The sequence below is a fragment of the Dromiciops gliroides genome, chromosome 2 (genome assembly GCF_019393635.1).
Source record: "Dromiciops gliroides isolate mDroGli1 chromosome 2, mDroGli1.pri, whole genome shotgun sequence".
NCBI lineage: Eukaryota > Metazoa > Chordata > Mammalia > Microbiotheria > Microbiotheriidae > Dromiciops > Dromiciops gliroides.
In genome coordinates this window covers 558,908,311-558,934,622 of record NC_057862.1, presented here as the reverse complement: position 1 = coordinate 558,934,622, position 26,312 = coordinate 558,908,311, and the positions used below count along the sequence as shown (strand labels likewise).

At 41.5% G+C, this 26,312-nt stretch overlaps 1 protein-coding gene across 5 annotated transcripts in view; it reads left to right on the top strand.

The window, feature by feature from the left end:
- The window catches only part of RIN2 (Ras and Rab interactor 2), a 247,291-nt gene that overhangs the window by 101,186 nt on the left and 119,793 nt on the right, over nucleotides 1-26,312 (top strand). For all 5 annotated transcript variants that reach the window (XM_043989609.1, XM_043989610.1, XM_043989607.1 and 2 more), the window contains one exon: nucleotides 26,036-26,128. In XM_043989609.1, the coding sequence (XP_043845544.1) occupies nucleotides 26,072-26,128 (57 nt within the window). In that variant the 5' untranslated portion in view covers nucleotides 26,036-26,071. The remainder of the gene's footprint in view (nucleotides 1-26,035; nucleotides 26,129-26,312) is intronic.

Sequence of the window (26,312 nt, the reverse complement as noted above, 5' to 3'; positions counted from 1 at the left end):
TAAAGTGAAGAAATTGGAGTTTTCATCTCACTCCACTCTGCATCTTCTGCTCTGCCTGATATCAGTTCCACAGAACAAGATGCCTCTCCTTACCCCCTGGTCTTCTTCCATCTTTCCTTCCTCCTTTTGTGCATTGTCTCCCCCCCACCCCCACCCCCCACCCCCGGCTATCCTCTGCCCTTGCCCCACTGCTTCCATTAGATTGTAAGCATTTTGAAAGCATGAATTGTCTTTATTATTTGTAGCTCCAGCACTTAACATAGTACCTGGCACATAGTAGGCACCTAATACGTGTTAATTAGATCGGGTTGTCCAGGAAACCATTATCTTCTCAGTCACCAAACTTTGCAGCTTCCGTGATATCTTCCACTCTTCACTCTCAGTCATCCCACACACCCAGTTATCAGATATTGTCCTTTCTACCTTTACATCATCTCTCCACTCACATAGCCACTACTCTAGTTCTGATTCTTATCACCTCTCACCTGGACCATTGCAATATATTGCTAATTATTCTTCTTTATTTTACTCTCTCTACTCCTATCCATCCTTCAAACAACTGCCAAAGTGATTTTCCTAAAGCATCTTCCTCTCACTCACTGCTTAGTAAACTCCAGTGGCAAATCAAATGAGATGAATTGCTGTTCCTCCCTTAGGACTCCATCTCATCTTTCCATACCTAAGAATTGGCTAATTTCCAAACCTGAAATGCTCTGAATTCTCACTTCTGACTCTTAGAATCCTGCCTTCCTTCCAGACACAACTGAAAAGCCATCTTCTGCAAGAAGGTATTTTTTGTGCACCGCCCCCCTTACTATAGCCTTTCCTCTAAAGCCACCTTCCATCCACTTTGTGTCTTGTATATAACAATTTATCTATATATCTCCTCTATTGGAATATCTGCTTGTTGAGGACAGGGAATTTTTTTCCTTCTTTTTATCACCAGAGACTAGCACAGTGGCTGGCACATAGTAGGGATTTAATAAATGCTTGTTGACTGACAGCCCGTGAGAAGGCACAGAGGTGGCCATCTTGGCTAGAACCCAGACTGCATGAAAGGAAGTACATATGAAAGTTGTGAGGATCAAATGAGGTAATCTGCTTTGTAGGCCTTAAAGTACTATCTAAACGTAATTTGTTTTCTCCCTGCCCCCTTGAGTCTGTTCTTATCTTGCAGCCTCTGCTAAATTCATTGCAGCTGGACAGCTCCCACAGGCCCTTGGCAGGGTTACTCTCTAAAGAAATGGCTATCTCTAAGTGTTTCTAGACAAAGCCTGCCTTTCATTTCCCCACAAATTCTTTATGTCTTCTGGTTTTGTTTATGTAGTGAGGATGTCATCATATATGTCATTCATTTCCTTTAATAGTTTCCCAAAAGTGTGAGGGCAGAGATCGTTCTTATTCATCTTTATATTCTCCACTGTGTTTAACACCCTACTTTGTATATAATGGGTGTTCAATGACTGTTGAATGTATAATGAATTTTGAAAGAGTGGGGGGGACCTCTTAACAGGTATTTTCTGCCCACACTTCCCAAACTATCCTTCACACTGTAACTTACACTTGATCCTGCTCATGTTACTGCTTTGCTGCTCAAAATCCTCCAAAGACTACTTTTGGCATCCAGTCAAGTTCTAATTTCTTTGATGGGGATTCAAGCCCCTTCATAGTCTGGTATTCCCCTTCTCAATTCCCTCACCCACCTTTCTTTTCCTACTCTTCTCAATTCACTCTAAAAGGATATCAGGATATAGACCCAGAAGGGATTTGGGCAATAATCTAGTCCAACTCCATCATTTTACAGATAGAGAAACTGAAGTTCTAAAAGCACAAGTCATTTGTCCAAGCTAACACGTAGCAGAGGTGGGTTTCAACTATAGGCACCCTGACTCCCAATCCATTGCTTTATCTACTGCACTATTCTGCCTTCATAAGTCTTCATACAAAACCTGTACTTTCACAGGTCTATGACAGCTTACATCCTTCCCTTTTCCCCTAAAATTTCCTCTCCTTTCCTCTTTGCTTTTATATTACTGGCCATCATTAAAAACCCAACTAAAAAGCCACAATGTCCAAGAAACTGTCCGTGATATTACCAGTTGACAATAGCCTTTACTTCCTCATATCTCACAAAACACCCTGAGTGTAGCATCCTGTTTGTGCTGGGTTTGTTGTGTGCTATAGGCATTTGTGTCTGTCATCCTCTCAATCTCCCAGATCATTGGGGTCAGGGGTCTTATCAAAATTATGTATCTTCTCCTGTCCCTCACCTAGAGTAGATACTTACTAAGTGCTCATCGAAATGAATAGTTATGTGGTGACGGGAAATAAAGGGATGGATGAAAGAGGCATTTGAGGATTATAGATTTAGATCTAGAAGGGACCTCAACTAGTTCAATCCCATCATTGTACACATAAAAAAAGCCGAGTTCTAGAGAGGTTGGCCAAGATTTCACAAGTAATAAGTGACAGAGCTGAGATTTGAACCTTATTCCTCTGATGGCCATTGTAGCAATCCTTCCACTATGCAAAACCACACTGCCTACTGAAAAGGAGAATTGAAAGAATCCAGTAACATATTAGATGTTCAGAACAAAGGAGAAACAAGAGTTGAAATGATTCATCTTAAAAGCCAGAGTAACTTGGAGGTTGGTAGTATTATTAATAGGAAGTCAAGGAATAGGGAAGTCAGAAGAGGAAGCTAGTTTATAGGGTAATTTTTAAAAATAAAAATTACAAAAAAGGAAGGAGTGGGGCAGCTAGGTGGCACAGTGGATAAAACACCGGCCCTGGATTCAGGAGGACCTGAGTTCAAATCCGACCTCAGACACTTGACACTTAACTAGCTGTGTGACCCTGGGCAAGTCACTTAACCCCCATTGTCCTGGGAAAAAAAAGGAAGGAGATAGATCAGAATTTGAGGTAGTTTGTTTTGTTTTGTTTTGTTTTTGCAGGGCAATGGGGGTTAAGTGACTTGCCCAGGGTCACACAGCTAGTAAGTGTCAAGTGTCTGAGGCCGGATTTGAACGCAGGTACTCCTGAATTCAGGGCTGGTGCTTTATCCACTGCGCCACTTAGCTGCCCCTTGAGGTAGTTTTTTAATGAATAAATCCTAAAATTTCCTTCCAAGCATTTTATGGATATCAATTTCTTAGGTATGAAAAGCAAATGGGAAGAGAGAGAAGCTATAACTAACTTCATTTTAATTAGAAACAGAGAAGTTGAAACCTAGAGATAATCTACTCATCTTAATTCTTTTTTTTTTTTTATGGTAAGGCAATTGAGGTTAGGTGACTTGCCTAGGGTCACACAGCTAGTAAGTGTTAAGTGTCTGAGGCCGGATTTGAACTCAGGTCCTCCTGAATCCAGGGCTGGTGCTTTATCCACTGTGCCAACTAGCTGCCCCCCACTCATCTTATTCTTTTTTTTTTTTTTGCAGGGCAATGAGGGTTAAGTGACTTGCCCAGGGTCACACAGCTAGTAAGTGTCAAGTGTCTGAGGCCAGATTTGAACTGAGGTCCTCCTGAATCCAGGGCTGGTGCTCTATCCACTGCACCACCTAGCTGCCCCCCACCAAGAAGCATCTGCATAAAAATGATCATTGAACCAGTGAGAGCTGATGAGATCGTCAAGTGACTTCGTTTAGAAGGGAAGAGAAGAGGGCCTAGGAACAGGGAGGGCCCAGGAGAACATCTACAATTAGTGGATTTGACCCAAAGAAAATCCAACAAAAGAAACTGAAAGAGAATGATCAAACTGGTAATAGGAAATCAAGGAGTACCATGGAAACCTAGAGAAGAGCTAGTACTAAGAGGGTAATCGAAAGTATCCAAGGCTACAGAGAGGTCAAAAAGGGTGAATATTGAGAAAAGGATATTGGATTTAGCAATCAAGAGATAACTGTTGGGGCAGCTAGGTGACGCAGTGGATAGAGCACTGGCCCTGGAGTCTCCTGAGTTCAAATCCGGCCTCAGACACTTAACACTTACTAGCTGTGTGACCCTGGGCAAGTCACTTAACCCCAATTGCCTCACTGGGGGAAAAAAAAGATAACTGTCAACTTTGGAGAAGGCAATTTCTGTCGAATGTTGAAGTTACTGTAGAAAAATTGAGAGGGAGGGCAAAGAAAATGGAGGCACCTATTGTAGATAATCTTCTCAAGGGGTTTAGACAAGAAAGAGATGAGAGTTCTGAGATGGATGGATCAAGAGAGGGTTTTGGTTGGGGTTTTTTGGGGGGAGGGGTTAAGGATGGGGGTGGAAATAAAAGGATATATTTGTAAGCAACAAAGAAGCAGCCAATACATGTGGAGAAACTAAGGATAAGTGAAAGAGTGGGGATGATATAGTGGGCAGTATACTGAAGAAGATGGAATGGAAAAGGGATCATTTGTGCACATAGTACGATTTGCCTTGGTAAGGGAAAGGGCCATCTCTTCACAAGGGTTAAGGAGGAGATAGATGGGGAAAACATCTGAGTGATATGAGACGCAGAGTGGAAAAGAAAGAACTTTTGGCAAATGGCCTCAATTTTGTTGTTTTTCTGTTGCGTCCAACTCTTCATGACCCCATTTGGAGTTCTCTTGGCAAGGATACTAAAGTGGTTTGCCGCTTTCTCCAGCTCATTTTACAAGATGAAGAAACTGAGACAAACAGGGTGAAGTGACTTTTATAGGGTGATATGGCTAGTAAATGTCTGAGGCCAGATTTGAAGTCAGGAAGATGAGTTTTCCTGATTCCAGGCCCAGCACACTATCCACTGTACTACCCAGCTGCCTGCTAACCTCAATTTACTCAGTAAAATACAAAACAAAGTTCTTAACTGAGAAGTTGTGGAGAAGGGATACCATGGGTGGTTTAAGGAAGAAAAAAAAAAGGTTTGGAAGAGCTGTTGTGGTAGGTGGAATAGGTAATCAATTAGGAAGATATAAAAAGATTGCTTTGCTCTGGTGAGGGCTGTTGAGATTATATAACATTAATTTGTAGTGGACTCAATCCACATGGTTCTTCAAGGAATAAAGAAAGTGAATGGGGCAGCTAGGTGGCACCATGGGCAAATCACTTAACCCTGTTTGCCTCAGTTTCTCATCTGTAAAATGAGCTGGAGAAGGAAATGGCAAAGTGCTCCAGTATCTTTGCCAAGAAAACTCCGAATAGAGTCACCAAGCGTCAGACATGACTAAATCGACAAAACAACAACAAAGAAAATGAATAGTGGGAGTCATCCAAGGTTGGGGCTCAGTAAGGCATCTTGACTGGTAATAGGCTTAAAGGGATTTGAGTGAAGAAGATAGTGTGTAAGATTGAACTGGTTAACCAAGGGGTCAAAATAGAGAAGGGGGTAAGTGTAGCCAGTACACGGATGATGTCTGCTGGAAAAACTGAAAGACGGATAGATGGAAGGTTCATAGTAAGGACAGAGAACAGAGTTGGGGTCATAAGCCAGAGGAAAAGATGGAATATAAAAGATTTTGATCAGACAGATAATCCTTAATTCATAAGCACAGATGTGGAATACTTGTAGATGATAGCAAGATCAAGGGTGTGATTTTGATATGATCTCAGTTGTGGAGCTGAGATGGAATGGAGGAATAGTTCATAGGAAATGAGTAACTTGAGGAACTGGGAAGTTTAGAGTGTTTGAGGAAGTATCAGTATAAATGTTGAAGTCCCCCAGGATGATAGCAAAAGTTGGGATGGGAAGACAGCTCATGAATTCAGCACTGAAATCATTGAGGTAGGAAGGATAATATTTGGGGGGCTTATAGATAACAACCCTGACTCCTTCACTGTTACCAGTGGGATGGGCAAAAGTGCATATAGTACTAAAAAGGATGGGCAGTGAGGTTTAATCAGAAGGGAACCAGTGAATGCCAGAAGATGGAAAGAGTGATAAAGGGAAAATTTCCAAATGAAATATAGGGTCTTCCAGAGAGCACAGTGGTAGGGGTGGGTGGATCTCAAGAGGGACATTTGGGAGGGAGCTAATTGGATTGAGGGACATTTAGAAGTAATGGAATGGGCAATGGCCATGAGAAGGGGAAAAGGGATTTGTACAGTGACAGAGATTCAGAATCCCTGGGATGGGAAACATATTTTGGGGTGGGAAAATGCTAACCATGGTGGAATGAGTTTGGGCAGATGATCAAGGACTTGAGGGAAGTTCATTAAGAGAAAGAGGTGATTAGACCATTCAGGGCTCTCTCTCAATGTCCAATCTTGTGGCAAGTGATGGATGATGAATCCTGTGAGGGCCAGGAGACCCCCTGCATAACAAATACAGGCAAGCAGGGGTATAGCCTCAGAGAGTCTGATTAGAAGGTAGGAGCTGGCAATTTGAGTTCAGAGTGCTGAGGCCGGGCTCTGGTGCTAACTTGGGAAGCACAACTTGGGAAGACTTAGGAATGAGGAGGCCATAGGTGGGTACGTTGGCTCCTTGGCTCATGCAAGAGCAAAGACAAATGACCAATTCAGTCTCTATGGCTGATGTCATGCTCTGGGGGAAGTCCAGGGTAAAGACAGAGGCCATAGGCAACCCAGCCAAGTGGTAATTTCTCAAAGTCTCCAAGGAAACAAGCTAAAATTCAGGCTAAGGTACCAGCTTCCTCTACATGTTTATACTTCCAGATTCTTTTTTTTTTTTTCCTTCTTGGAGCTGATCCCAAACAGAGTAAAAAACAACATGTGTTCTCTCTCAAAACAGGTATCCATGTCCCAACATTTTACTTCCTTTCCTGACCTCTGGGTTCTCTGTGTTCTCTCTGTGATTTTATACTTGCTATCCCCTGTGCCTTGAAAAATATTCCTTTCCCATCTTCAATATCTTGGAATTCCTAGTTTCTTCCAAACACTCAACTCAAGCTGTGTATATAATCCATGGGGCTTTTCCTGGCCCCCTCAGCTGTTAGGGTGCCCCTTTCCCAAACTTCTACTCATTTTGTATATGTTCTCTATGTTCTAATGTGTGTGCATGTTGTTTTCCCCATTAGAATGTAAACTCTTTGAGAGTGAGACTGTTTTTCACTTTTGTCTTTGTATTGTCAGTGGTTTGATTACTGTTTGGCTCACAATAAACACTTAATAACTGCTTTCTTTCTAGATGGCTTCATTAATTGATAGGAGGAGCCTTTTGGAAGATAAAAAGGATTAGCCCCCAATCTAGGAAGTGGCTGGAGGTTCGGTCACATCTGATTCTTCCATGACTTGTGTCGTCACCCCCCATTTCATTTAGGGTCTTCTTGGCAAAGATACTGGAGTGGTTTGCCATTTCCTTCTCCAGCTCATTTTACAGATGGCAAACTGAAGTAAACAGGGTTAAATGACTTGCCCAGGGTCACACAGCCAGTGTCTGAGACCGGATTTGAACTCACTGAGAGGTGAATATTCATGTAGAGTTGACTTTCCTAGAAAAGACTAAAGAAGGCTACTTTCACTTGGGTTCATCTTTACAAGGTAACTGTTTGAGGATAACTGAGTAAGACAATAGGAGACAATGGGTACTTATTTTAGATTTACAAGGTAGTTTCATACAGTACTGAACCCTACCTTTCTTTTTTCTTTGGAATTGGAGTCAAGATTTCAAATATTCTTTGTTGTTGTTGTTTTTGTGGGGCAATGGGGGTTAAGTGACTTGCCCAGGGTCACACAGCTAGTGTCAAGTGTCTGAGGCTGGATTTGAACTCGGGTCCTCCTGAATCCAGGGCCGATGCTTTATCCTCAAGTATTATTCTTTCAGAGCAAGGCACTGGAGTATGTAAAAAATAAAACAAAAATAAAAAGCAGTCCCTGCCCTCAAAGACAAAGAAAGTAAACAAGCATTTTTAAGTATCTGTTATATGTCAAGCACCCTGCTAAGACCTTTATAAATATTAGCTTGTTTGATCTTCACAACAACCAGTCAAGGTAGGTACTATTATTATCCCCATTTTATAGTTGAGGAAACTGAGGCAGACAGAGGTTAAAATGACTTGCCTAAGTCACAGTTAATTAGTATCTGAAGCAGAATTTGAACTCAGGTCTTCCAGCAGAAGATCAACTGGGTGGCAAAGTGGATAGAGAACTGGGCTGAGTCAGAATGCCTTATTTTCCTCAGTTCAAATCTGTTTTCAGACACTTATTAGTCGTGTGGTCCTGGACAAGTCACTTAACCCTGTTTGCTTCAGTTTCCTCATCTGTAAAATGACCTGGAGAAGGAAATGGGGAACCACTTCAGCATCTCTGCCAAGAAACCCCCAAATGTATGGTGTCACCATAGTCAGACAGGACTGAAATGACTAAACAACAACATCCTGACTCAAGATCCAGCACTGTTCCACCAGCTGTCTGGATCATACCGCTATAGCTGAATGGATTTCAGGAACAAGCTAATCCAACCTTCTCTTTTTATAGATGAGGAAGTTGAAGCAAATAGAGCCCTGGCTTAGGAGTCAGAAGACCTAGGTTCAAATCCTGCCCCTGACCTTAGGCAAGTCACTTAACCTCAGAAGATAATGGATTGTTGTTGTTCAGTTGTTTTCAGTCTTGTCCAACTCTTCATGACCCCATTTGGGGTTTTCTTGGCAAAGATACTGGAGTAGTTTGCCCTTTCCTTCTCCAGCTAATTTTACAGATGTGACTTGCCCAGGGGGCAGCTAGGTGGTACAGTGGATAAAGCAATGACCCTGGGTTCAGGAAGACCTGAGTTCAAATCTGGATTCAGACATTTGACACATACTAGCTGTGTGACCCTGGGCAAGTCCCTTAACCCTCATTGCCCAATAAAAAACAATAAAATTTTTTAGAAAGTGACTTGCCCAGGGCCACACAGATATTAAGTAGGATTTGAACTGAAGCAGGATTTGAACTCAAGGTGATGAGTCTTCCTGACTCCAGGCCTGGCACTCCACTGGGCCACCTAAGATGCACAGATAATGGATTATTTCTCACTAAAGATTTTAATTAAAAGCTGGTTGTGAGGTATTGGAGTGACTCAGAGTTGTGAACTAGAAGGTATCATGCCTCTTTTCTACTCTTCAGTATTTAATTGAATCTATGATCTCATTAATGTGGGTCCCTCCTATACTGGTACAGCACAAATCCTATCCCAGCCTTTCATAGCCTCCCTCCTCTTTGGAAGATCTCCTCAACATGATAAAAGCCTTCTTTTAGTTATTTTAGCATTGTATGGACACTATTGTAACATTCATCTGTTATCCTTCCCTTCCATGACGTGGCAAACCCATCACATATATTTTCTTGATGTATTTTATTCCTTCTCTTGATTGTCATTATTGAAGTCATTAGGACTCTAAAACCTACTGTTGGTGAGCCCCTCCCCTGAACCACCACTTCCTGAAAGGCCCCAGCCATTCTCACTTTACTCCCACACTTCTCCATCTCCTACCAGAAGCCTTTTACCTAACCCTCTCCTCCACAGTGCACCCTTCCAACTCCTTTATGTGGTTTCCCCTTATTAGAACATAAGCTCTTTGAGGGTGGGAAGTATCTTGTTTGTATTTTCATCCCTAGCACCTAGCAGCATGCTTGTTAGATTTGTGTTTTAAAATGTTTTATCTGTCTATTATTGGAAATGATTTCCAACTGCATCTCCACCTCCTTGGTACTTTGATCCACCTACAGTTAGACTTTTTAATATGAAATTATTTGGAACATTAAAACATTTCCAAGTAAATGCTACTGTATTCTCAAAGCTATGATAAATATTTTCCTTTACCTCCTCATGGCAATTTACTGGGTTTTATTGTTTATTTTCTGCTTATACAATGTTAACAGATGTTGTCCTGTTATTTTTATTTGGGGATCAACCAGTAAGTGTGCCTCTGCCAAGAGTTTTCCACTCCAAAAAAACTTGAAGAACTAGATGCATTACATTTTTCACAAGTAATACAACGCTTTGGAATTTCTTACCCATTCCACGTCTCAACACCCCCTGTTTTGGCCTAGATTCGAATTTTTCAGCCCACCCCCCATGAGGAGAAGTTGATTTATTTGACCAGCTCAATTTTAATGGGCATTCTTTTGTTTATTATGGAATGAAATAGTGATAGCTGCTACATATGTCTTGAGATCTCTGGCATTAAAAATGCATTTTGGGGGCAGCTAGGTGGCGCAGTGGATAAAGCACCGGCCCTGAATTCAGGAGTACCTGAGTTCAAATCCAGCCTCAGACACTTAACACTTACTAGCTGTGTGACCCTGGGCAAGTCACTTAACCCCAATTGCCTCACTAAAAAAAAAAAATGCATTTTGAATATAGCAAAAATTTAGCAGCATAGTTGGACAGGAGATTATGGAGCAAAAAATGGGCAAAGGATTGTTGGATTATAAGATTTAGACCTGGAAGGGATCCTGAAGTTAATTTAGTCCAGCTCTCTAATTTTATAGGTAAGGAAGCTGAGGCCCAGAGAAGCTAAAGTGACTTACTCCATATAATAGGGGACAGGAATAGAGATAAGACCTATGATTTCAGTTAGTACTTTCTAAAGCCCAAGTCTCATGCATGTCCCCAGCTCTCTACCTCCATTCTATAACTTGTCATAGCTCCCTATCTCCTCTAGTATCAAATATAAAAATCTTCTGTTTGGCTTGGAAAACACTTAATAATCTGGATCTTTCCTATCTTTCCAGTATTCAAACCCACCCACACACACACACACACCCCTGCCCCCTACATACTTTGCCATTTAGTGACACTGGTCTCCTTCCTGTTGCTCACTGTGAGAAAATAATTATTATAATGGGTTTGAGGAGAACTCAGAGACCCCCATATCCCCCCAGGAACTCTGGTTGGTTTCTCAGAGCCAGCCCAGAGACAATAGAAATGTAAATCAAACTCTCAGTAGAGATAGAAATCACACCTATCTGAAAGCCTTTTCCCCTCAGAGGGTCTGTCTTTTACTGGACTCTGACCTCAGCACATACTGCTCATTTTGATATGGACCACCCTCAGGTCCTGTCAACCAACAGAATTGAATGATGTTAGCCAATTAGGTTTGAACAGTGTGTAAGGGTGCCTCTTCTCTGGTCTGCAAGGGGCTTACACTCTTTTGTGTGGGTATGCTGAAGGAGGCAGCCACACATTTCCACCCCCCAACCCCCTCTTCTCTCTCTTACTCTAGGTAATGTAAGACCTCTGAATTCTGGAGCCATGTGCTCTATTTCTATGGTGCTGGGGATTTGTGGCTTGCCTTAAATTCGGTCAACTCTTTACTAACATTTAATATGATTTAATAAATGTTTGCTGCCAAAACTGGTGCAATAGCCTCTTATTTATGAGTAGCAATATATTAGAAACCCCAGCTAAGTTCCCCAATAACTTAGAACAGAGACAGGCTTCCCCTCAATATTTCAAACGACACGTCACACAAGACATTCCATCTCCCAACTCTGGGCACTGGCTGTTCAGAGGTGTCTCTGTGTCTGGAATTAACATCTTCTGGTTTCTCTGACTTTCTTCAAGTGTTAGCTGAAGTCCCATCTCCTGAAAGAATTCTTCCTCAGTCCTCCTTAATCTTTGTGCTGTAGAAATATTTTAGCTAACTAGCTGGGCCTAATTTGGGGCTAATCTGACTGGGGTGACTAATCTGGGGACTTGACTATTTGGCTATCTGACTGCTATTAACTTAGCATGGGCTGTTTATATAGTTCCACCACACTGATCCATTCCCAAAATTGATAAGCAAAGGATTAAGAAGCCTCTTAACTAAATAATCAAAGTAGAGTTTATTTATGAAATACTATTTATTTGATTTTTTTTTTTTGCGGGGCAATGGGGGTTAAGTGACTTGCTCAGGGTCACACAGCTAGTAAGTGTCAAGTGTCTGAGGCCGAATTTGAACTCAGGTCCTCCTGAATCCAGGGCTGGTGCTTTATCCACTGCGCCACCTAGCTGCCCCATATGAGATACTATTTAAAATTAAGAATACAGGGAAATAAAATGTACAACCTGACTGCATTCCCGTTCTGGTGCTTCCACCTGCTGCCCCTGGAACCTTTTTAATACAATAAGGGCCTTAGCCGCCTCTTGCCTCAGGATATGTTCCACTTTTCTCTAATTTTCACTCTTTTTCTCCTTCACTTCAGCTTCTCTGCTTCACTTTCACTTCTAACTCCACCTGCCTTAATCTTCGCTTTCTCCAAACTGTACCCTGTGCTGAGCGCTTCTGTGCTCTCCGCTGCCTCCTGTTCTGTCTGTCTGTCTGTCTGTCTGTCTGTCTGTCTGCTCCGTCCTCTGCCGCCTTTGCCGCCCCTCTAATCTTATCAGCTGGCCTCCAGTCCTCTTGTCTGCCCTGTCTCCTTGTCAGATCCCTCCTCCTGAGTCTAACCCCCAGGTATATCTATGTCTATATCTATCTATCTATCTATCTATCTATCTATCTATCTATCTATCTATCTATCTATCTATCTATCTATCTATCTATCTATATCTAGAGAGAGATAGATATAGATACATATATATATCTCTAGAGAGAGATAGAGATAGATATAGATATAGATATAGATATAGATATAGATATAGATATAGATATAGATATAGATATAGATATAGATATAGATATAGATATAGATATAGATATAGATATAGATATAGATATAGATATAGATATCAAGCATCCCACACCTCAGCACAGGCTACACCAGAGCCCCAGCCTGGATGAGCCCGGGATCTCTGGGATAGCTCCGCTCAGGGTGGAGGGAGCTATGGCTCCCAGCTGTCTGACCTGGCATCTTGTACAGCCCATGGGGCTTTTTGGCTCAGCTGGGGGGGGTGGCACCAGCACCTTCCCTCTGAGGTAACCTCTAATTTATCCCAGTTTTATTTATTTTAATATGGTCTCTTCCATTAGACTGGGAACTCCTTAAGAGCTAGCACTGCCTCTTGTCTTTCTTTGCTCATTGTTTAGCACAGCACCTAGCACATAGTAGGAACTTAATAAATGCTTGTTGATTTGATTTGTTGAATGAATTTTGAATGTATTAAATATTTAAGATGTCTATGGGTGGGGGCAGCTAGGTGGCGCAATGGATAGAGCACCGGCCCTGGATTCAGGAGGATCTAAGTTCAAATCCGGCCTCAGACACTTGACACTTATCAGCTGTGTGACCCTGGGCAAGTCACTTAACCCCCATTGCCCCGCAAAAAAAAATATATGTGTGTGTGTGTGTGTGTGTGTGTGTGTGTGTGTGTGTGTCTATGGGCATGATCTACATGAAAAATATGAACATTTTAGCAGGAAACTGCTAATCTTTTACAAACATCTTTCAGGCATACATAACTCGAAAAGGTACAAAGCATACAAGGTCCTGCTGGATTTTTTATTTATTGATCACAAACAAATAAATATTTGACTCAGTAGAGGCAACAATCTTAGAGGCTCCTGCTTCAATGAGAAATCACTCATACATACATTAAGATCACATAACTCACAATGCCACCCAGCTGGTTCAGGATCTTCTCCTCTCACCTGGACTACTGCAAGAGTCTCCTAATTGGTTTCCTTGCATCCTTACAGCTGTCGAAGTGATATTCCCAGAGTCCACATCTGACTAACTCACTCCCTTAGGCAAGAAACTCTAGGAATTCCCTTTTGTCCCCTTGATAACATAAACCTCAGTTTATCTTTTAATGCCCTTCACTTTCTGTCTCTAGCCTACCTTCCCAAGGTTTATTGCACTTTACTTTCCTTTGGAACAGCATGTTTCAGGGAAACTTGGTATTTTTCACTCAAGCCATTCCATCTCCTGTCTTGTCTCCTTTGCTCAGGCTATTCCTCATGCCTCAAATACAGTCCCCTTTAGCTCTGCCTCAGACTCCAGATTCCTCCTTCAAGACTCAGCTCAATGAGGCAGCTAGGAGGTGTAGTGGATAGAGCACCGACCTTGGAGTCTTTTCTTAATTTCTCTTATTTTTGAGATGGTTGCTCTATGGAAATACTGAGTGTGTGTGTGTGTGTGTGTGTGTGTGTGTGTGTGTGTGTGTGTGTGTATGTCTGCTCTCTAGGCAGAGGATAGAAAACTGGATCTGGAGTTCATATTTGGCTTCAGACATGTAAAAGCTGTGTGTCCCTAGGCTGGTCACTTAACCTCCGTCAGACTCAATTTCCCAAACTATAAAACAGGGAAAACAATACCATCTTCTTCCCAAGGTTATTGTGAAGAGAAAATGAGATAATATTTGTAAAGCATTTTTTTCAAACCTTAAAGTGTTTTTTGTTTGTTTGTTTTGCAAGCAATGAGGGTTAAGTGACTTGCCCAGAGTCACACAGCTAGTAAGTGTCAAATGTCTGAGGTCAGATTTGAACTCAGGTCCTCCTGAATCCCAGGCGGGTGCTTTATCCACTGTGCTACCTAGCTGCCCCCATTAAAGTGTTGTTGTTTTTTTTAAGCAAGCTATTACTGTTATTGCTATTATTATGCTATTGCTTTAGTGTCTTGAATGTTCTTCACTTGTACATCTCCCAAAGGGGTTCCACCAGTATTGGTTGGCACCTTCCCTGTGACTTAGAGCCTTAGTGAGCTGTCTGGGGTACTACAAGTTTGCTCAGGATCCCAAGGTCAGCGTTTGATAGAGGAGGGACTTGAGGCTAGGTATTCCTTACTCTGTATTGTCCACATCATTAGGGCAGCTATGTGGCCTAATGGATAGAGCACCAGCCCTGCAGTCTAGAGGACCCGAGTTCAAATCTCACCTCGGACACTTACTAGCTGTGTGTCCCTGGGCAAGCCACTTAACCCCTTAAACATCTGGTGCCATCTCTAGTTGTCCTGATATATGTCTTGCCACTAGACCCAGATGGCTCTGGAAAAAAGAGTGAGGTCGATGACTTTGCACAGCCCTTCCTCACTTAAAATCCAGTTCAATGCAAGTCATAATATCACCCCAATGTCATAGTCTTCTTTGAGAATGAATGACAAACAACATTGTCTACCACATTAGGATGTAAGCTTCTTGGGGGCAGGGGCTGTTTTCGCCTTCCTCTCTATCCCAGTGCTTAACAAAGAACTTGGCACATTGTAAGCTATTAATAAATGTTTGTTGAATGCCTTACTTCTACAGAAGGTGGTTTTATCATTTCATTAATATTTATAAGACCATTATGTGTAATGGTGGCTCAAGGTGTCTGAACCTTCTGAAATAAAGATGCTAAGGCACTAGGAAAATGTGGTATTTCTTGTATTGCACCTGTTGTGGGTCATTTCATTACTCCTAAGGGGGAAAAAACGTAGGCTAGTAGAAAGGGTGGTGGTGGTAGTAGTAGTAGTAGTAGTAGTAGTAGTAGTAGTAGTAGTAGTAGTAGTAGGCCTCCATCAGTCATGGACGACCATGGATCAGCACCTTGAAGAGCCACAGGCCACAGTGTGGCTGTGCTGGAGTGTCCTTTCCAGGGCGCTGGCCTGGGCAGATCAATATGGAAAACAAGCTGTTGCCCATGCAGCAGGTTTTCCCTCTCCGCGACATTGGCAGAGCCAATACAGTTTGGCACCAGTGCTGCGCCAGGAGTTGCCAGAGGGATGTGATGTCCAACATCCAACTGCCTAAGGGACCCGACTCCTGATTTTTCCTCGGGATTAACTCCTGAAGCCTTTCCCATATATGGGTATAGCCGCAAGGCAGCAGAGGTTTAAAATCAGGGTTCCTTCCCCTAGGTGAGTTGCCTGCCAAGGCTGATGAGCCCCACCTGCCCAAAAGTAGAAAGGGTATTGAACTAGAAACCAAATGTGTTGTTTGGAATTATATGGAAGTGCCTATCTCTGTCCCAAGTTTTAGGGAACTTAGTTGGGGTTTCTAATATATTGTTACTTAGAAATTAGAGACTATAACATCAGTTTGGGGCATTAAGCATTTATTAAAGCATATTAAATATTAGTAAAAAGAGAGCATGTGGCTCAGAAAGTTCAGAAATGAGAGAGAATGAGCCACATGGCTGCTCCTTCCGAGTCCCCAGGCCAAGTGAGTGTAAGCTTCCTGTGGGTACAGAGGAATGGTGGCCCTTCCACACTGCTCAAAGCTAATTGGCTAGTATCATTCAAATCTATTGGTTTACTGCACTTGAGGGAGGTCCATGAGCTAATTTCCTTTAGGTAGTCAGGAAGGTCAATCTACATTTCCTTTGAAATGGCAGTGGATAAAGCATCAGCCCTGGATTCAGGAGGACCTGAGTTCAAATCTGGCCTCAGACACTTGATACTTACTAGCTGTGTGACCCTGGGCAAGTCACTTAACCCTCACTGCCCCACAAAAAAAGAAAAGGTCAGGCAAGGCTCTTTGGGTCCCCCAGAACCCCATTATTTTCTCACACAAAATACCTGGGTTATGGTCCTAATACTGTTACTTGTTTGCTGTGTGACAGGCTGCTTGGATAAGCTACTTGACTTCTCTAATACTTTTTTTTGTTTTTGTTTTTGTTTTTGTTTGATGAGGCTGTTGGGGTTGAGTGATTTGCCCAGGGTTACACTGCTAGTAAGTGTCAAGTGTCTGAGGTCAAATCTGAACTCAGGTCCTCCTGACTCCAGGGCTGGTGCTCTATCCACTGCGCTACCTAGCTGCCCCTCTAATACTCTTTATTTCTTCATCTTTAAATGAGGAAGTTGTATTAAGCAATGTCTTTTGTATCTCTACAATATGAAAGTATAAGAGGGAATTGTGTATGTATGTATGTAATATATATGTGTGTGTGTAAATATATATGTGTGTATATAACAAACACACACACACACACACACACATATATATATATATAATTTATGTTGTGTTTTAAGGTTTGCAAAGTGCTTTACAAATAGTATCACATGTGAATAAAGTACCAGCCCTGGATTTAGGAGGACCTGAGTTCAAATCCGGCCTCAGACACTTGACACTCACTAGCTGGGTAACCCTGGGCAAGTCAATTAACCCTCATTGCCCCACAAAAAAAAAAATAGCATCGCAATAACCTTTGGGGATAAGTGCTATTGTTATCCCCATTTTAACAACAAAGAAACTGAGGCAGGTAGACATTAAGTTATTTGCTCAAGGTCATACAACTAGTAAGTACCCAAGGCTGGATTTTAATTTGTCTTCTTGACTCAAGGTCTAGAACTTGATATACCAAAGCCATCTAGCTGCTACAAACACACACACACATTGGAAAGAAGTATGTTCTTGGCATTTCTAGTTAAAAATCTATTCGTATGTACTTATTTTATCTCCTACATAAATGCCTTACATATTTGCATCCTGTATTAGTCCAGCCCTGTCATTTTACAGTGGAAATTTGGGGCCCAAAGAGAGGAAATAATTTGCCCATGGTCTCACAGGTAATAAGTAGCAGAACCAGCATTTGAACTCAGATGCTCCAGATTTGACTCCAGATCCAGAACCTTTCCCACTCAATCCCTGTGCCTCCCAGCCTATAGTCTCTTATTTGAAAGTCTCACTCATCCCCATGTTAACAACTGTCATCTCTATGAATCAATTCTAAACCTCTATCTCCAAACCCATAATTCCAAACTCCAACAGGACGTCTCCCTGTGATTGTTCCTCTAGTTCCTCAAATTCAGCAAGTGCAAACTGTTCCCCTTCACCCAAGCTTTGCTCCCCTGTGACATCTGCGTTCATATCTCTAAAGAATTGATATTATCTCGGATTCATCTCTTTTCCTTGTTTTTCATATATAAGCATATGGAAACTCCTTTTGATCCTGAATTTACATCTGTTCCCTCCTCTGTACTCTGTAGTCTCTAATTAACACTCACCTGGCCTATTGTTTGTAGTATTACATATATCAGAAATTTAATTTTTTTTAAAGTCTTCATGCATCTCTTCTCTTTTCCCTCCAATCCTTCCTTTATGATGTTGCTAAATTATTCTTTCTTGGTGGCAGCTAGGTGGTGCAGTGGATAAAGCACCAGCCCTGGATTCAGGAGGACCTGAGTTCAAATTCGGCCTCAGACACTTGACACTTGCTAGCTGTGTGACCCTGTGCAAGTCACTTAACCCTCATTGCCCCACCAAAAAAAACCAAAACACACACACACACACACACACACCCCAAAAAAAGGAAAAACAAACAAAACAAAACAAAACAAAACAAACTATTCTTTCTTAAGCATATATCTAGCCATGCTAGCCTGCTCAAATCTTTACTGGCTCCCTATTACTTATTAAGTAAAGTTCACACTTCTTTTCCTGGCATTCAAGGCACTGCACACCTGAGCACCACCGTGCTTCTGTAGTCTCATCCTTTTAATTTACGATTCAGTCAAAATGGACTTTTTTTAGATTTCCTGGACATGTCCAGGGCTCTCCTGCCTTTGTAATTTTGCTCACCTAGTTCCCTGTACCTGGAATGTCCTCCCTCCCCATCTTTATGCCTGCTGACTTCCAACCCTCACACCCAAATTCAGATGTTACTTTATGCATTAAGTCTTTTCCTGATGCCTCCTGTGGGCAATGGTCTTTCCCTTTAGCTGTAGCACTTTTCTACATCCTTGTACAATATTGTATCCTATTTTCCATTAGAGTTATCTATATTTACTTCTCTTTAATGCAGTTCAACCAGTTTTTATTAAGTGCCTGCTTATGTGCTGGGTGCTGAGGATTAAAAGGACTAAAGGACAAAAACTTTTCCAAGTCCCCATCAGGGCGGAGACCGTATAGTAGCTAAATGTTTTATTGCTTTAGAGCCACACAGTGCTCTCCACATAGCCGGTGCTTGATGAATTCCCACAGGAAGGAGGAAGGGAGTGAATTAGTGGCAGCCATGTTCCATGTCATCTCTCTGCCCCATTGTCAGAAACACTGTGCTGGAGCCGCTATCCCCTTTGCCAGGCTATCGAGGACTGATTAGAGATGCCTGGGGAAAGGGGGGGCGGGGTTAAGGAGGATAAAGAGAGAAACAGAAACATGTCAGTTGCTCCCAGACATGACAACTAGAGAGTCATATACCAAATAATATCCTGACCAATGCAGTTACTTTATTATAATACCTTACAACCAAGCTCACTGCAAAGTCACAGAACTGCTTTGCAGCATTGTTGAGCTGAGGACCTGAAAAGCAGAAGGGAGGGTTGGCATTAATCCAAAGGAGCCTTTGCCCCCTCTTTGCCACCCCCCCACTTGTGACACCATGGCAATTCCTCTGAGAGTCATTCTGCTGACCATTGTAGTACTTCATCCTATGTACCTAACTCCCTCCTCCTTCGAAGGAGGAGCTAAAACACAGAATGTTTTGGTGAATACTGTCTTGTTCCCCTTTAGTAAACACTGTAGGATTACTGTTTACATTTTATTGTTAAGACAACTGAGGCATTAAGCTTGTAGGAGAAATGTTCACAAGCCCAGTGAGATATCAGTGGAGGGGGCAGCTAGGTGGCACAGTGGATAGAGCACCGGCCCTGGAGTCAGGAGTACCTGAGTTCAAATCCAGCTTCAGACACTTAACACTTACTAGCTGTGTGATCCTGGACAAGTCCCTTAACCCCAATTGCCTCACACAGAAAAAAAAAAAAAAGAGAGAGATATCAGTGGAGCTGGGAAAGGAGTCCTTTAATCTTGCTTTTTAATTATCCATCATATAATGTTTTTATCTATCCAAGTTTTGAATTTAGCTTCAAACTTTCATTTAAAAACAAAAGAAAGAAAGAAAAAAAAAACAAAAACAAAAGAAAGAAAAAGGGTAGGTGCTGTGCCAGTGAAAACTATTTGCAGATAGGCAGACAGGATTTTTTTTCACACATTCGCATAACTTGAATCATAACTGGAACATTAAGCTTGAGCCTGGAATGAATTTTTCTATCCAATTTGTAAAATCCATGGTTATAGGAAGATAATCATAGAAACATTCACAGACCCTTAACTGTGTCTGTGCAAAGAACAGGCACTTAAAGCATTTCCTAGCTTACTTTCACCTCACTTAATCAAATCCTAAACTTTTAAATCATAAGCATTTAGGGAGTATAAGGGGGGAAGTCTGTCGGGAATGCCATCCAACTGAGGCCATTTATAGGAACAGATGGGGAGAGATGATGTTCATTTCCCAGACTTGGTCCTGACATGACTTGTCCTGACATAACAGCCTGGGTAAATTATTCTCTTCTACTCCAGTGACCTTAGATGTACAATATTTGTAATTGTACTTACACATTACCTTTGGCTCAGAAAGGTACTCTAAAGACTTTCAGTATCAGTTTACCTTATTAAAAAGTGAGATTGGAAATAAGCCATTGCAGCTTAGAAAAATAGACATGGGTGAAGTCTGTTATAGATTATATGGGTGTGTACTCAAGGTTGGTAGAAATGAAAATAAAAAGCTTTGTAGCAAAAAGTGAAGGGCTGTGGAAAGTGATGAGAAGATTCTTTAGATGGAGCTTTTTAACAGTTAAGTCAGTAAGAGCTAGCATTTATATAAATAGCCTTTAAGATTTGCAAAACATTAATCTTAAGTAATCAGTAAACATTTGTTAAACACCTACTATGCTCCAGGCTCTGTGCTAAGTGCTGGGGATATAAAAAGAGGCAAAAGACAGTCCCTGTCCTCAGATTCTTACAATCTCAACCCTAGGAAGTAGGTGCTATTATTGTTCCCCTCTTACAGTTGAAGAAACTGAGGAAGTCAGAGGTTGTGACTTGCCTAGGGTCACACGGCTAATAAGTGTCTGAGGCCAAATTTGAACTTAGGTCTTCCTGATTCCATGTCTAATACTCTGTTCCCTGTACCAAATTGCATCTAAATTTAATAGGGATAGGACTTATAAGCTGATGTTTTTAATATCATTTGAGCCATTGCCTTTGTTTTGATTTTGTACTTTTAAGCTGAAGCAAATTGGAGGGAAAGGATGAAGCTTGAAAAATTGAAAAAGAAAACATAGAGAAGCACCTTAATTTGACTCAGACCTTCCACAGTACCTTGCTCCCTTACACTTCGGGTGTTCTGCTGGGCAATCAGCCAAGAAGAGAGAGAAATGGAGAGGTTCCAGTGTTTTAACCTTAGACCATTTCGGTCTATTGATTTGTGTGAACTAGAAATTCAGGAACTCACAGTTCTAATCCCTGCCTGTCCATGACTTGCTGGGTACCCTCAGGCATAGCACTTAACCTCAGATCACCTCCTGACTTTGCCTTACTCAGAAAAGACTATGCCAAGAGACCCTCAGTGATGTGGGACCTGAGTGGTGAGTTTGCTCATGGCTCAAGGAACCATCCAGTGCTTTGCATTCGAGGTATATTTCATATCACTCTGATGTGGGAATGGATTTAATTGATCAAATTGACTGTGAGGTATCCCAAAGAATTACAAGACTCAGTGACTCCGTTTCCCAAGTTTTATTAAAATACTGTGAGGCCACAGGGAGACACCAAGGACAAAAGTGTCTCAGATAGGGAGAGTAAAAATGATTATAATTTATAGTGAGAAAAAGTAGGTTATCTCCTCATTATCTTACTCTCCTCCTTAGGGTGGTTCATGGGAGCTTCATATCCTGTTTTGGACTTCCTGGGGCCCTAAGATGTCCTCAAAGGCGGATACCTTTCTCACTAGGGGTGTGTTTCGGGGGTTTAAATGTCATAAGGTGAACCTAAGGCACATTTGGTCTTTTCTGCACATGTTCGTAAAGACATGCTCAAACATGTCAGACCCCAAGGGTTTCTCTGTTGATGGTATCTCTTTACTTTAAGATCTGGTTTCTAGGTGTCCTGTCATTTAGGAATATTAATGGCTATTAATGGTTAATGGTCCCTGGTTACTGTTTCTGTTGATGGCATTGGTTGATAGGGACTCGAACCCTCTTGGTTACTGTAAGAACACAGACCCAAGTTTCTCTGTTAACCCTTTTAGCCTCCTCCCTCAACTCCATCCATAGAGGTAGCTTGGTTTGCCATAGAGAGAAGTTATCTCGGGACTATGGAATGAATGGCTAGGATGGTTGATGCATGTTTCTTGTTTTGGGCCTTTGGATCAGAGAAGATCAACAAGCTCAGTTTACATGACCTCTGTAGTCTTATTGAAAGAATCGTGGCAGCTTTTTGGTGTCCTTTAGCTCTGATTAAGAATTTTTGCTAGTGCCTAGCATCTGGAAAAATCTCTTGAATGCCTTGTGCTCTATATTCAAGAACTAATGTTACCCTTCAAAGAAAAATGGGAGGAAATGAAGGTAAAATGATGTCATCAGTAGAGTAAGTTGTGGGGGGAAATATTTGGGGCCAGTGGTAGAAGGGAGAAGAATCTGAGATCTTTTAAAATTAAGTCCCTGTTAATGATTGATCCAAAACATAGCTTGAAGTTTCTAGTAGAATTTCACTTTTAACAGTCCAATTCTTAAATTAACCTTCCTACTCCAACTCCTAGATTTTAATACCTTAATGCCACAATTAAAAGGAAAAAAGGGAGGAAGGAATTTGTTTTCATTGATTTGATGATCTCCATTGAATTCTACTGAGCTTGACTCTTTTTAACCAAGAATTCACTTTGTTCCTCTAAAATCAGAGGCCTTTAAAAAAACCCAACAACTTTCTGCTTCTTTATACCTGGGACCAGATATAAAGTTCAATTCATCAAATATTTATTACCTAAGAAGGAGATGGACTTAAGATAAGAAGCATGATCCCTGTACTTACAGAGCTTAAACAAAATATAGGGGGATAATTTTCTCACCTGGCTCCAGCTTACCTTTCTATACTTATTTTGTTTGTTGGGTTTTTGTTTTTGTTTTTGGTGAGGCAGTTGGGGTCAAGTGACTTTCCCAGGGTCACACAGCTAGTAAGTGTTAAGTGTCCAAGGCCTGATTTGAACTCGGGTCCTCCTGACTCCAGGGCCAGTGCTCTATCCCCTGTGCCACCTAGCTGCTCCTCTATACTTATTTTTACATTGCTACCATTCTCATTCATCTGTAACTAAAGAGCTGGTCATAAAGACAGGAAGACCAGGTTTCAGTTCGTGCCTCTGACTGACTTATCCTGGCTGTGTGACCCTGGGCAAGTCACTTGGCTGGCTAATCAGTAACTCTAGGCCAGGGCTTTTTAAAATCACTACTCCTTTTCATCCAAGAAATTTTTATGTGGCCCTGGGGAATATAGGTATATAAAATAGGATATACAACCTTTTACTGTTGCCAAATTTTTTGAGACCCCCACATTCAGTTATGGGGTCACGACCCATAGTGTAAGAAGCTTTGCTCTAGGCACTCTATGAGAATGCAAATTGCAGAGAAGGCTCCAATTTGCATTGATAGAGAGAGTTTCCTCATCTGGAAGTCCATCTCAGGGAAGTTAGGCTCTTTATCCTTATCTGTCCCTATCCTTCTCTTTTCTTCCTACTTGATGACACTTGACCTTTAATCTCCTGCATCTGTGCCTAGGCAAGCTGTAATGTACTCTTGCCCAAAGAACACTCCCCATACTTCACCTCCTTTCCTCTTTCAAACATCAACTCATGTTCCACCTCCTCCATGGAGCCTTTTTCTAATCACCCAAATTATCTTGTATTTATTTTTGTTTATTTGTTTGTATCCCCTAGTAAAATGTGGGCAAATACTGCTTCAGTTTTGTTTTCAAATGCCCAGTGCCTGACACATAGATAATACTTAATAAATATAATTATTAATAAATAATAACAAATACTTGTTGAATTGAATTGAATTGAACAAGACAGGATGTTGAGAGAGGAACTTCTAAGTTCAACATGTTTAACTGAGACGTGGTTTAAGTTACGTGTTTATCTTTTAGGCATTTAATTAAAGTCAAGTAAAATATTTAACTTCTGGAACACAAACAAAGCCCCATGACAGTAGATGAACCAACATTCTGTCATGTCTCAGCAAAAAAGAGTTAGGAAATGGGGAAGGGGGGGGGGGAGCTTTCTGAACAGACCTGAGAGACTTAGGTCTAGAAGAGAAATAATTCCCTAACCCTGTCTTACTCATTGGTTACTTGGCTCTTTGTAGGCCTAAATTAAGTAGCACTCTAATGTCTGCTGGGAAAAAAAAAAATTAGAGGCAGCCAGCTTGGTTGGAGTCAGTGTATGCTCTTTACTGATCTGCCTCTGTGTGTCAGTGGATAATTCCATGCTACCAAAGGTTACTTACTGGGTGGATCTTGTCCTGCTCTTTATCTTGAACATAGGGCTACACTTTCTCTTTGGCATCTCTCCAAAATATGGGCTTCCCCGACTAAATGATGAACTTCAAAGGGTTCAGAGTTTGGTCTCATTTCAGATGTTGAGTTGAATAATCTGAACCTCTGGAGTCAGCAAAATCGGACTGGAAATCCAATGGAGTTTTATCAGGAGGTTTTTGGAACTTTGGCTTTTGTCCCAGCTGGATCACTGAGTGGAAAGAAATACAGAAAAGACATTTCAGAACCTTTAAAGAGACTCAGTTAAATTACTAAAAATGGGTGAAAGTTCAGGAAGGATGAGTGGGTGGATTCTATTTATTTCCATAATGGGAGTTCACCTATCATCTCATAACTACAAATGAAAATGGACAGGCCAATAGCAGAGGACAGATACCCACAACGAGTCATCCAAGCTGGCCAACCTCTCACTCCCAAGACAGCCTTCTATTAACTTTATTTCTGTTTTTTATATGCCTTGGAACATCTTAACTCTGCCTTCAACGTCTCTTTTGTCCTGCTTGGCTCTCCTTAATACTGCCAATAATGGAAACAAAGCTGTTCCAAACCCTTTTAGTCAACTGGTAATGCAGCTGGTACTGTCTTTGAAAGTCTCCTTTCCCACTACAGCTGGGACACTTTTAACTGGAAGAGGTTTTAGTTTGTGTTATATTTAGGGTCTTTCCACTGTACTCATCAGGATTCAGATGGACTCACTCAGACTGTATTTATCTATCGACTGAACTTGAATATGCAGTGGGGTAATGATACTTTTGTCACTGATCAAAGTGATACCACTTTTATCATTATTGTGATTTCTCTGCTGCATTTTATTGGAAAAAAGTGAATGGGGGTTGGGGAGGGGGAGTGATTCCAGTGTCATCAAAGGAAATAGACATGGGTGAGGGAGAACATGTGTTTTAGCATGTGGACCCATATCTGTATGTTTGTTAAAAAGGAAAACTGAGAGGTTTTTGAAAAGTAAGCAGATGACATGGTTAGAAAAATTCTAAACCAGAATTACTAAAGTCATGTTGTTTGGAAATACTGTCTTGCCTTTACTTTAGGCTGTGTGCTGTGGTACAAAGAGCTCATGGAGAAGGACCTGGGTTCAAATGCTCCTGTTATAGCTGAGTAGCTTGGGCAGGTTTTGAGGCATCAGTTTCCTCATCTGTAAAATAAAGAGTTTGGACTTTATGACCCCCTAGCATTTATCCCTTTTAATTCCAAATATAAGATTCCCCTCCACACTTTCATGAGAACTTTGGTTTTCTTCCTGGGTTGCCATTAGGCTCTTTACATGAACTTCCATATACTTCCTGGTAGATGAAAATGGTTTATTACACCAATACAGTAGCACCTTTCATTTAAATCTCAAGTTTTGAGATGGAAAATAAAACTAGTTTCTTTCTAAATTGCATTCTTAAAGACTTTGCAGGAGTTCAGATTGTCAAATTAAAATCAAGTCGGACCTTTCCCCCACCCTAGGTATAGAGTGCCATTCATTCTTTAGCCTTTCCCCCCTTTGAATTAGACCCATTAAATCTGTAAGCTTTGGGAGCAGTCAGTGGTGACATCTAACATTTGTCCTATTTGTACTTGAGATGGAGGTCAAGCAAACAAACAAAGACATCATTATGTTTGGGCATTTTCTCCTTTTAAACAAGTACATTAAAAATGCTCTGAGACATAGTATGTCAGTTGGGGTGGGGGGAGGGGATCGTAGAGAGACAGGGAGCAGCAGCACTTAGTAGCTGTGTCTTTTGAAGCAGAATGGTTACAGGAAATAATAGACCAAAAAGGATATGGAAGAGCTTTGGTGGGAAATAAATGGCACTGTGTTGTTGACGGAAGAAAGATCTTGGCAGAACTGTTGTTGTGACTGTTCCTGTGGCTTAGAAAGGAATTTCCTACAGACTGGACTAACCATTAAAAATGTCTCTTCTCTTAGGAGTCCGAGGTGCACAGAGGAACCTGCCTGGGGAGAATGGCCTCTTTGACAATGGCTGCCCGTTGTCAGGACAAGAGAGGAAGCTTCTTTAAGGTAAAGGGAAGCTTTGATTCATCCCTCATTGCAGGCTGGTTCCCTTTGCTCTGCCAATGGAGGTCTGCATGCAGTCCCTGCCTGACTCCCAGCCACCAAAGGAATTCCTGGCGCTTTCTGCTAAGCTCGCTTCCTTCACACAGCTGCTGTTTGTTATCCTGCTTTACAGTAGTTTGGGATTTTT